At 40.2% G+C, this 12,239-nt stretch overlaps 1 protein-coding gene across 10 annotated transcripts in view; it reads right to left on the bottom strand.

Annotated features, from left to right (window-relative positions):
• Positions 1 to 12,239, bottom strand: part of SPEF2 (sperm flagellar and cilia associated 2) — a 208,077-nt gene that overhangs the window by 43,105 nt on the left and 152,733 nt on the right. For all 10 annotated transcript variants that reach the window (XR_015148649.1, XM_086361399.1, XM_086361400.1 and 7 more), the window contains 3 exons: positions 8,698 to 8,826; positions 6,024 to 6,162; positions 2,158 to 2,387 (listed from right to left, as the gene is read on the bottom strand). Coding sequence is in view for 9 of the 10 variants with exons in the window: in XM_086361399.1 (XP_086217525.1) it covers positions 2,158 to 2,387; positions 6,024 to 6,162; positions 8,698 to 8,826 (498 nt within the window). In the remaining variant the exon portion in view is untranslated. The remainder of the gene's footprint in view (positions 1 to 2,157; positions 2,388 to 6,023; positions 6,163 to 8,697; positions 8,827 to 12,239) is intronic.

Raw genomic sequence — 12,239 nt, 5'->3', positions numbered from 1 at the left:
TCTACTTTTATACATACATACATATATATATATATATATATATATATATATGAAGGAAATGGTAACCCACTCCAGTACTCTTGCCTGGAAAATCCCTTGGACAGAGAAGCCTGGTAGACTACAGTCCATGGGCTCGCAAAGAGACGGACACGACTGAGCGACTTCACTTTCATATATCATATATAACTATCTCCTTCTTCCTCTACCTCCCTTTCTTTCTTCTCCCTCCCTTCCTCTTCCTACCATACTTTGAGAACTGTTGTACCCTACCATACTCTGAAAATAGACAGTGTATCAGTTGATATCTTTTGGTCCAGTTTCTAGTGTTAATCTAAGACATACACATGTCAAGTTATAACTGATATTTGTAATTTATTTATTTTTTTACTTTTTGGCCACTCCTTGCGGCAGGAGTGGACCAGGGATTGAACCAGCGCCCCCTGTAGTGAAAGTGCAGAGTCTTAGCCACTGGACCACTAGGGAAGTCCCTGTAATTTATTTTTAAACTTTTAGTTGAAATGCAAACTCTTGATTTTGAGGTTGGAGCCAAGAATGTTTTACGGCTATTGTGATGAATGTAAAGTCTCTTCTGAAAGGGACTATGAGTGGTTGATAATTTTCCACCTACTCAAATGTCCCCCAAAACTTTAAATTTTGACCTGCTTCCAGTCACCCTCATTTAGAATTAAAGCAAATTATATTTCATATTTGAATTTTTATAGCTCTGTCTTATTTTATATATAAATAATAGTCTGGATAAAATAAAAAGCAAAAGAAACTTTGAAGAAGGAACTATGTAATAAAAAGACCTTGTAAGCCCACACAATGGCAAAGAGGCTGGAATCTGCCTGACTGAAGGACTGAAGGAATTTCATGTGCTGGCTCTATATAATTGAGTTTGTTTTTTTTTTTTCTGTAGCTGCTGATGGCCATACTTTGGGGCCTTCTGCTCCCTACTCAAATGCTGCCAACCTGAGTTGCTGTGCCTTTATATCCTGGAGGTGTAGACCCACTCAAGCTGATTAGATGAGGTGACACTTCCCAGGGTAGGGGACTACTCAGGGATACAGTGGGTACATCTATTTCACCCACTGGGCTTAGCAAGGAAGTCTTTAGGCTTAAAGTAAAGCAATACTCTCTTGACTAATGAGATCTAATGTGGTTTTCTGGAAATACTGAACTTAAAAAAAAAAAGTGAAGTACAACCATTATGAAAGTGAAACTGTGTTAGTAATGGACAAAGGTCAGCTGACTATTCTTAGGAAAAGCAAATGATTTTCTAGTAAGTAGGAGATTTTGGAAGACAAGTCTCTTTATGTGAGGCAACTTGGTTCAGTGAGAAGGGACAAGACCTTTGAACCTGAAGTGTCCTGAGGGATATGTGACCATAGGCAAGTTCTCAACTGCTCTGCCACTCAGTATCCTGACCCATAAAACGGAGATGATGATCCTCCATGTTCTGTCTGAATTATGTGTGCTGTCAGTTGATGGCACTCACTGCTGAATATCTATAAGTAGAAACATCCAAAACTTAAAAAAAAAGCCTGTGTAGGTGCTAGAGTCATAATAATAAAAGGTGAAGGAAATCAAGAATTTGTGTGCAGAAAATAATGTGTCCACTTACATGTGAACAGATTAATTAATCAATTGATTAAGCAAGTATGTGTTCACAAAGGTTCTGCTCTTGGTCTACAAAACATTGCAGGAAAAGGCATACATAAATGGGAAGTTCTCTACTCCCTGGTCTCCCTCCCTAGACTAGTTGGGGAACATAGAAACATAGCTCATAATCCCAGTAAATTCCCAATGAAACTTAAACTTGAAGGATGCATGAAGGCTGCTTCTCAACTACCAGATGAAGTAATGCTCAAGTTTGCCAAATGGCTAGCCAGGGGCAGGGAGAGCAGGAGAGGAGAATTATCAGGGATGAGAGTCGCCATACCGCCGAAGTGTTAGACACTGTTTTGCTCTGTTTAATTCAGATCTATGTTGTATGAAGCAAATACTAGATAAACTAGAATGAAGCAAGGGCTCGTTTCAGCACCACATGACCACAGAAGGCTGTTTTACTTGTGGACAGGTGATTGCCTTCCTGGTTAACCTCAAACTTTTTTGTTTTTTTTTTTGTCCTCTTTTCACAATAATCACTTTTCCTACCTTTGGGCGCTATATCTAAGAACTGATCCCGGAGGTTGTCCAGCTGCTCGATGGTCAGGGTGCCGTTTTCCTCCTTTTCCACAGGTGGAGGGCGTACCGGAGGAGGTGGATCTGGAAAGACTTTGATATCGCCATTAATGAAGAAGTCTTCTTGGTCTAAATAAAGTTCATTCTGAATTTTGGTTGATGTTTCAATGTGATAGCGAGCTACCCCAGTTAGTTTTTCCACACTAAAAATGGAAACATGAATAGGTTTATCCTCACTGAAAATACTATCAGATTAATAGTGTTTTCTTCTTAGACATACACAAAGAGTTAACACATTAGAAAATATAGCTATGTTAGAAAATTCAGTCTGCATGTTTAAAAATTATAATTTATCCTCAAGTCCATTTGTACAAAGGCAGGGTAAAAATAAATAAATATAGATTAGAAGTAAAATATATGCTCATTACAGGGCTAATAGTCCCACATTTTATACAAAACTGAACAAAAAGAGATTCCATTAAAATGATTTTACTAGTATTAGGCAAGATTATGTCAAGAGATATATTTCATTCTAAATATGGACCAGAATAAGGTTATATGACAGAAAATCCTGTAAAATATGACTATTAGTATAACACATTTATTTGGAATGAGGACAAGTTGTGTGTAAAGTGAATTAAAGTTGATAATGGATTTCAAGAAAAGTGGCTTTTCTCCAACTTTATATCAAGGAGTTTGGTGTTACCTAAGACCCATTTGACAGAATGGACTCTGACAAGATAGCCCGTTGAAATTGCTTTCCTATGTTTATGGAGAATAACGTTGTTGGTATTGTTTAGTTGTGTCTGACTCTTTTGTGACACAATGAACTGTAGCCCACCAGGTTCCTCTGTCCATGGGATTCTCCATGCAAGAATACTGACATGGGTTGCCACTACCTTCTCCAGGGAATCTTTCTGACCTAGGCACTGAACCCACATCTCCTGCATTGCAGGCGGATTCTTTACCACTGAGTCACCTGGGAAACCTGGTGAATAGTAATTCCCAGCTAAATCACATGGTATAAGCAGTCACAGTTTGGAGCGACTGTGGTGCGGTGGAAAGAACCCTGGAAGCTGAGCTCTCATTGTACACCTTCTCCAGCCCTGGGTCCTTGAGTTAGTGATTTAAGCTCTCCAATTTCCTCATCTTTGCAAGGGAGCCCAAAACACATAACTCCATACCTTATGGTTATTAATGTGAAATCACATAGAGCATGGATTTAGGTTTTCCTAGGGATTATAGTTAGGAGAAGGCAATGGCACCCCACTCCTGTACTCTTGCCTGGAAAATCCCACGGATGGAGGAGGCTGGTAGGCTGCAGTCCATGGGGTCGCTAAGAGTCAGACAGGACTGAGCGACTTCACTTTCACTTTTCACTTTCATGCATTGGAGAAGGAAATGGCAACCCACTCCAGTGTTCTTGCCTGGAGAATCCCAGGGATGCCGGAGCCTGGTGGGCTACCGTCTATGGGGTCGCACAGAGTCGGACACGACTGAAGCGACTTAGCAGCAGCAGGGATTATAGTTCGGAGAAGGCAATGGCACCCCACTCCAGTACTCTTGCCTGGAAAATCCCATGGATGAAGGAGCCTGGTAGGCTGCAGTCCATGGGGTCGCTAAGAGTCCGACACGACTGAGTGACTTCACTTTCACTTTCACTTTCATGCATTGGAGAAGGAAATGGCAACCCACGCCAGTGTCCTTGCCTGGAGAATCCCAGGGACAGGGGAGCCTAGTGGGCTGCCATTGCACAGAGTCAGACACGACTGAAGTGACAGCAGCAGCAGCAGAAGCAGCAGGGATTATAGTTATGGGTCTAACTAAAGGATTCACGGGGTCGCAAAGAGTCGAACATGACTGAGCGACTGAACTGAACTGAAAGGCTACTTTAAAGGCCAGAGAAGTTTTATACAATAACTAAAATATCACTGTAATACAGAAAGAATCTTACATCTTGCAATAAAGATTGAACATGGCAGAAAAGTGCATATTTAATCTGCTTTTATATAACTCTGCTGCTGCTACTGTGTCACTTCAGTCGTGTCTGACTCTGTGTGACCCCATAGACGGCAGCCCACCAGGCTCCCCTGTCCCTGGGATTCTCCAGGCAAGAACAATGGAGTGGGTTGCCATTTCCTTCTCCATTTATATAACTCAGGAACACCAAAATAAACCTCCCCCCCAACAACAACAACAACAAATCATATTAGTCATTTTCTTTCAAAAGACAATCTTGAATTTAATTCCAGTACACTGTATTTGTGAGGTATTTGTGAGTGCCCATATAGTAGGTATCATCTAGGTACTTTCTGCTTGATGGTGTTTGTGGGTGGGGCAGAGAAGGGGCACTGGGTTAGGAGGGACGCCAAGTGCATGCAGAGACCCAGCCAGAACCAGGGTATCAAAATAAGTGCGCCATCTAGTGGAAAGTTATGAAGAGTACCCTCAAAAGGAGGGTAGGGTAAGGAGAAATGCCAGGAGAATGAAAAGTGGGATTTGAAGTTGAAAGAGATCTGATAGGTCTCCCTATTCATTTTTTCTTGCCACTTGAGGATTTTTGCAAGAACCAAAACCAAGAGCATAGCTGAACAGTACTAGGTTTTCATTTCTTGTGGCCATATTCAGGTATCAGAGAGAGACATACACACAGAATCCATCTGAGAAATAGGCATGTCAGATAAAAATAAGAATTTACACTTAGTAAATGTGCCACAAGGATGGGCGCTGTGAACCCTAAGAATGAAGAAGGTATGCTTTCATTTGTAAGTGGCAGGCAGAGATCAGGACTGTACACCACTGTTCTATGAGTTAAGCATGATGGCAATGAGGTGACCAGGCTGAGGGGTATGTCTGTGCGTGTGTGTGTGTATGTGAGAGAGAGAGCTACTTAGATACAAACAATGAAGCTGAGGATTTTACAACAGAACTTTCACAATGAGGCAAGCACTGGAGAAAACAAACCATAACAACCATCTTCTAGCTGGCCCATGTTGCTTCTAAGAACACTTGCCGTTTGTATTCTATGTATGCCGTGACTTCCAACTTATCAGTAAATGTTTATTGCAAACTGTAGTATGGCCCAGAATCTAGCAGAAACCTCTAGAAGAGCCTGGTTGGAGTGTTTTCTTTTACAGATGAGGCTTGTGGGGTAGGAGGTGATTAGGCGTGCTGTAATTTGTGGACAAGGAGAGAGTTCCCATCTCTTGGTCTCCTGACTGTTGAGGGCATTTCTCTCTGCTGAGCTGCTTTCTTACACCTTTCAGGGGAGAATTAAGAGGATGAGATGTTCTCTAAGGACCTGTACCTCCCCATAAAGAACAATGATCGGTCACAGGTCTGTTTCTGCTCTAGACTACAGTTCTGTTCCTCACTAGAAATGAGGATCTAGAAAGTCTTTAGAATCTAACAGAAAAGTAAATTGGCTGTCACAAGGCAATCAGCCTAACAGGGAAAGCATTCCTGTAAATGCCTTCTCCATCTCCTGCTCACTGGCCCTGACTAATAAGAAGCCTGGCATTAGAAAGATATGAAACATTATATCATGTCTAAAGAATAATTTTAAATTGCTTATATGCTTACCTTGTACACTAAGGTCCTCATGGAGCAGTGGGAAAACCAAACTATCATAAATAATGTGCAGTAGTGCCCTTTAATACATGACTTAACTGTGGTTAAGAAGCAACACAAGTGTATAGGTGATTTCCTAAAAGGTCAAAATTCTATTTATAAATGCAATTCACATTTGTAAACATCTTAACATTTTTTGGTCAATTTTGGTCTTCAGGCATTAGCAAAGTAAATACTCAAAATACTTAAAATGTCATGCAGTTCTTTACCTGGCCATTTCATTCAAGTACCTCTCACCGAGCCACTTTTCCATGAGTCTATATACATCAACCGCCTTTATTACTAACTCTTCCAGGAAAGCCAATGCTTTTACCTTTATCAGTTCAAGTCGGAACTGTGTAGCTATCTCTATTTAAAAAAGAGAAATAAAGATGTTTTTAATGTATTATATGGCATGAACTTTCTGATAAACCAAATTCAATTTTGAACCAATTATGCTTTAGTTTGTGGAAATTTTGGCACATCTTTGATATACCAAGATGGATAATTAATAACCTATCCACCTTGGAAACAAAACAGCATGTGGTAGAGTCATTTGACAGTTTACTTAAACCAAAATTGTAATTCAATTTTACATATAATTGCACTTTGTCATATAGCATTTGATAAATTGGAATGGGAAAACAGAAATAGATAATTTCTGAATTTTAAAAAGGGGGAGGCTAACTACGTCTCTTGATTTCTCTTCTTAGAACCTTGGGGAGACGACACCATATTCTTCAGCAGAGGTGAGAGGAGGGTGAAGCCCGTGGTCCCAGGGCCTATTGATATTCTCGGCACACGGTGAGGTCTGTGATTTCCCTCTAAAATATCTGTCCAGTCTTTCTTCTTTGCTTTTTCTATTGCCACGTTTTGACACTGATTTATATCTCGCCTCCACTATGGCAACCACCTCCACCCTGCTTTCTCTAAGTTCCCTTCCCCACCTCAAATCCAAATCCACCAATCCCAGAGTGACCTGTCTCACCTGCACACATGCTTCTGAGCACTTTCTGCCCAGAATTCTTTACTAGCTCCCAGTTGCCATAAGGGAAACGGAACTTTCTGGGCAGCGCCTATGTGACCCTCCACCTCCCAGATCCAGAATGTGCCTCAGACTCCACAGCTACTCCCCATCGGTGGGTCGCATAGTTCCCCTCTCCAATCTGTGCCCCCATTGTCCCCTGCACACATTTCTCACATTCTTCTTGTTCAGCTCAAGCATGAATTCAACCGCATGGAAGTCTTTCTTGACTTCCTGCTTGTGCCCTTTGTCCTGTCCACCGAGCTCCAATATCACAACATATTGTAAGTGATCATTTGCAGTTCTGTTCCTATTTTTTTTCTTTTGATGCTTTGTGTTTGTGTATATATGTGTATATTTTTTCACCTACTGTAGGACTGGCATACAGTAGAAACTCAGAAAACCTTTATTATGTAAATATGTGAATTCAGCCACACTAGGAACCACGTACGCAATGAACTGAAGGATGACATATACTTAGCCACTGAAAGCAGATGTGGGAACAGGCAATGTGACAAGCATGTGTCTTGACTTCCTGTGTTCAACATCCTTCAGATTTTACTCTTGAAAATAATAAAGCAGGTGGTAGGATGATGAAGAGAGGGGAGAAAAGGAGAGAATCAAGGGATGGAAAGTATCTTTAGTAGCTAATCGTCATTGAGTAGTTAATGGGTCCCAGCGTATCCAACACTGCATTTTTACAGTTTTGACATCTAGTATATTGACCATGGCTTCTTTCCAATGAGGATACTTTGGTTCAATTTCTTGATCTTTTCAAATTCTGTTTTGAATTGTATTATAGGACACTTGGAAGAGCCAGGAGGAGTTTATGTTGTATAAAATTGTCGCTCTCCATAGAGGAGGCCCTTGAATGTTATTGATACGTCACTAACTCTTCCATGGGGTCTACTCCCAAGAGCTCCCTTTCAGGACTGGTTAACCTTTAGTCAGGGTTTACTTGCCTAATGAAATGCCTAAATTATTCTTATTATATTATAGAAGCATAACCTTAAGCCTTCTTTCAGCCTATAAGATCACACCAACTTTAAAACATTGCTTCTCTTTTTTGACTTTGAGATTTTAATTACTGCTGATTGCAGCCATGAAATTAAAAGATGCTTACTCCTTGGAAGGAAAGTTATGACCAACCTAGATAGCATATTCAAAAGCAGAGATATTACTTTGCCAACAAAGTCCGTCTAGTCAAGGCTATGGTTTTTCCAGTGGTCATGTATGGATGTAAGTGTTGGACTGTGAAGAAAGCTAAGCACCGAAGAATTGATGCTTTTGAACTTTGGTGTTGGAGAAGACTCTTCAGAGTCCCTTGGACTGCAAGGACATCCAACAAGTCCATCCTAAAGGAGATCAGTCCTGGGTGTTCATTGGAAGGACTGATGCTGAAGCTGAAACTCCAATACTTTGGCCACCTCATGCAAACAGTTGACTCATTGGAAAAGACCCTGATGCTGGGAGGGATTGGGGGCAGGAGGAGAAGGGGATGACAGAGGATGAGATGGCTGGATGGCATCACCGACTCAATGGACATGAGTTTGAGTGAACTCTGGGAGTTGGTGATGGACAGGGAGGCCTGGCGTGCTGCGATTCATGGGGTCGCAAAGAGTCAGACACGACTGAGCGACTGAACTGAACTGAACTGATGCTCTCCTAACCTCTTCCCAAATTCCCTTTTTGAGATCCCAGCAGACAATCATACAGTAGTCAGATCTAGTTTTCATATGGTTGCATGAAAACAGCCAAATGAGTGTTATGCCTTTCAGTCAGTTTGCTTGTGCCTCATAGACACAAAATCAGCCAAGGGCTGCTTGCCTACTGGTCTATTTTCTACTCAAAATATCATCTTAGTTCTTTCTAATTGCTACCTTCAAATTGCAGGGCAGCAAGATGCTCTTCCTTTATTCTGAGCTTCAGTTCGTTTTTCACTTCCACTTCCTCAGTCTCTTCTGCTGGCACTACTACAGGAGCAGCTTCTGCCATAGGTGGGGATTTACCTGAAAGGGTAATGAATTATGCTGAGTTATCTGCTAATGGGCAAGTATACACACAGGGTCTTGGATAAAATGCATACAAAGTGGAGTGTGTAGAGCTATACATGTCTAGTGATTTGGGAAGGAGAGACCCCGGGCCAGACAGTGTGAGTGATGAAACATTAATAATCCTTCCTTGAGAATTCTCCATGTGGTATCTGGCTGGACACATATAAAAACGCCCCATTCATGTAGCATCATGGAAAGATGAGATATGCGGCTAGTGCAGACATGATCACAGACTCCAAAGAGGGTTCAATTTAGAGTTTGGGGACAGAAATTAGCAAACCCCAAGATTGTGCTGGCCACCTGGAGAAACAACAGTCTTCAAAGGATATTTGCACTGACCAGTGTTCCCCAGGTCCTCATCAAGAAAGACCAGAGAACAGCCTCATGCAGATACAGTGGAAATGTAGCCTATGGTCAAGAATCTGTAATTCACTTCATTTAAAAAAAATTAATTTATTTATTTTAATTGGAGATTAATCACTTTACAATATTGTAGTGGTTTTTGCCATACATTCACATGAATCATCCATAGGTGTACATGTGTTCCCCATCCTGAACCCCCCTCCCACCTCCCTTCCCATCCCCTCCCTCAGGGTCATCCCAGTGCACCGGCCCTGAGCACCCTGTCTCATGCATCAAACCTGGACTGGCGATCTATTTCACATATGATAATATACATGTTTCAATGCTATTCTCTCAAATCATCCCACCCTCGCCTTCTCCCACAGAGTCCAAAAGACTGTACTTTACATCTGTGTCTTTTTTGCTGTCTCACATATAGGGTCATAGTTACCATCTTTCTAAACTCCATATATATGTGTTAATATACGGTATTGGTGTTTTTCTTTCTGGCTTACTTCACTCTGTATAGTAGGCTCCAGTTTCATTCACCTCTTTAGAACTGATTCAAATACATTCTTTTTAATTGCTGAGTAATATTCCATTGTGTGTATGTACCACACCTTTCTTATCCATTCTCCTGCTGATAGACATCTAGGTTGCTTCCATGTCCTGGCTATTGTAAATATTAGTGCTGAAATGAACATTGGAGTACACGTGTCTCTTTCAATTCTGGTTTCCTGGCTGTGTATGCTCAGCAGTGGGTTTGCTGGGTCATATGGCAGTTCTACTTCCAGTTTTTTAAGGAATCTCCACACTGTTCTGCATAGTGGCTGTACTAGTTTGCATTCCCACCAACAGTGTAATAGTGTTCCCTTTTATCCGCACGTTCTCCAGCATTTATTGTTTGTAGACTTTTTGATAGCAGCCATTCTGACTGGCATGAAATGGTACCTCATTGTGGTTTTGATTTGCATTTCTCTGATAATGAGTGATGTTGAGCATCTTTTCATGTGTTTGTTAGCCATCTGTATGTCTTCTTTGGAGAAATGTCTATTTAGTTCTTTGGCCCATTTTTTGATTGGGTCATTTATTTTTCTGGAATTGAGCTGCAGGAGCTGCTTGTATATTTTTGAGATTAATTCTTTGTCAGTTGCTTTGTTTGCTATTATTTTCTCCCATTCTGAAGGCTGTCTTTTCACCTTGCTTATAGTTTCCTTTGTTGTACAAAAGCTTTTAAGTTTAATTATGTACCATTTGTTTATTTTTGCTTTGATTTCCATTACTCTGGGAGGTGGGTCATTAGAGGATCCTTCTGTGATTTATGTCAGAGGGTGTTCTGCCTATGTTTTCCTCTAGGAGTTTTATAGTTTCTGGTCTTACGTTTAGATCTTTAATCCATTTTGAGTTTATTTTTGTGTATGGTGTTAGAAAGTGTTCTAGTTTCATTCTTTTACAAGTGGTTGACCAGTTTACCCAGCACCACTTGTTAAAGAGATTGTCTTTTCTCTATTGTATATTCTTGCCTCCTTTGTCAAAGATAAGGTGTCCATAGGTGTGTGGATTTATTTCTGGGCTTTCTATTTTGTTCCATTGATCTATATTTCTGTCTTTGTGCCAGTACCATACTGTCTTGATGACTGTAGCTCTGTAGTATAGTCTGAAGTCAGGCAGGTTGATTCCTCCAGTTCCATTCTTCTTTCTCAAGATTGCTTTGGCTATTCGAGGTTTTTTGTATTTCCATACAAACTGTGAAATTATTTGTTCTAGTTCTCTGAAAAATACCATTGGTAGCTTGATAGGGATTGCATTGAATCTATAGATTGCTTTGGGTAGTATACTCATTTTCACTATATTCATTCTTCTGATCCATGAACATGGTATATTTCTCCATCTATTTGTATCATCTTTGATTTCTTTCATCAGTGTTTTATAGTTTATCAGTTTATATATAGGTCTTTGTTTCTTTAGGTATAGTTATTCCGAAGTATTTTATGCTTTTTGTTGCAATGGTGAATGGAATTGTTTCCTTAATTTCTCTTTCTGTTTTCTCATTGTTAGTGTATAGGAATGAAAGGGATTTCTGAGTGTTAAATTTATATCCTGAAACTTTACTACATTCATTGATTAGCTCTAGAAATTTTTTGGTGGAGTCTTCAGGGTTCTCTATGTAGAGGATCATGCCATCTGCAAACAGTGAGAGTTTTACTTCTTATTTTCCAGTCTAGATTCCTTTTATTTCTTTTTCTGCTCTGATTGCTGTGGCTAAAACTTCCAAAACTGTGTTGAATAGTAGTGGTGAGAGTGGGCACCCTTGTCTTGTTCCTGATTTTAGGGGAAATGCTTTCAATTTTTCACCATTCAGGATAATGCTTGCCATGGGTTTATCATATATGGCTTTTATTATGTTGAGGTACATTCCATCTATTCCTGCTTTCTGGAGGGTTTTTATCACAAATGCATGTTGAATTTTGTCAAAGGCTTTCTCTGCATCTATTGAGATGATCATATAATTTTTATCTTTCAATTTGTTAATGTGGTGTATCACATTGATTGATTTATGGATATTAAAGAATCCTTGCAACCCTGGGATAAAGCCCACTTGGTCATGATGTATGATCTTTTTAATATGTTGTTGGATTCTGTTTGCTAGAATTTTGTTAAGGATTTTTGCATCTATGTTCATCTATTGGCCTGTAGTTTGCTTTTTTGTGTGGCGTCTTTGTCTGGTTTTGGTATTAGGGTGATGGTGGCCTCATAGAATGAGTTTGGAAGTTTACCTTCCTCTGCAGTTTTCTGGAAGAGTTTGAGTAGGATAGATATTAGCTCTTCTCTAAATTTTTGGTAGAATTCAACTGTGAAGCCATCTGGACCTGGGTTTTTTTTTTCTGGAAGATTGCTGATTACAGTTTTGATTTCCATGTTGTGATGGGAAAATCTGTTAAGATTTTCTATTTCTTCCTGGTTCAGTTTTGGAAAGTTATACTTTTCTAAGAATTCGTCCATTTCCTCCATGTAGTCTCTTATGA

The sequence above is a fragment of the Bos grunniens genome, chromosome 20, assembly GCF_055505025.1.
Source record: "Bos grunniens cultivar Pamir isolate PY7600 chromosome 20, Bosgru_T2T1.0, whole genome shotgun sequence".
Classification (NCBI taxonomy): domain Eukaryota; kingdom Metazoa; phylum Chordata; class Mammalia; order Artiodactyla; family Bovidae; genus Bos; species Bos grunniens.
This window is presented reverse-complemented; position numbering and strand designations above follow the sequence as displayed.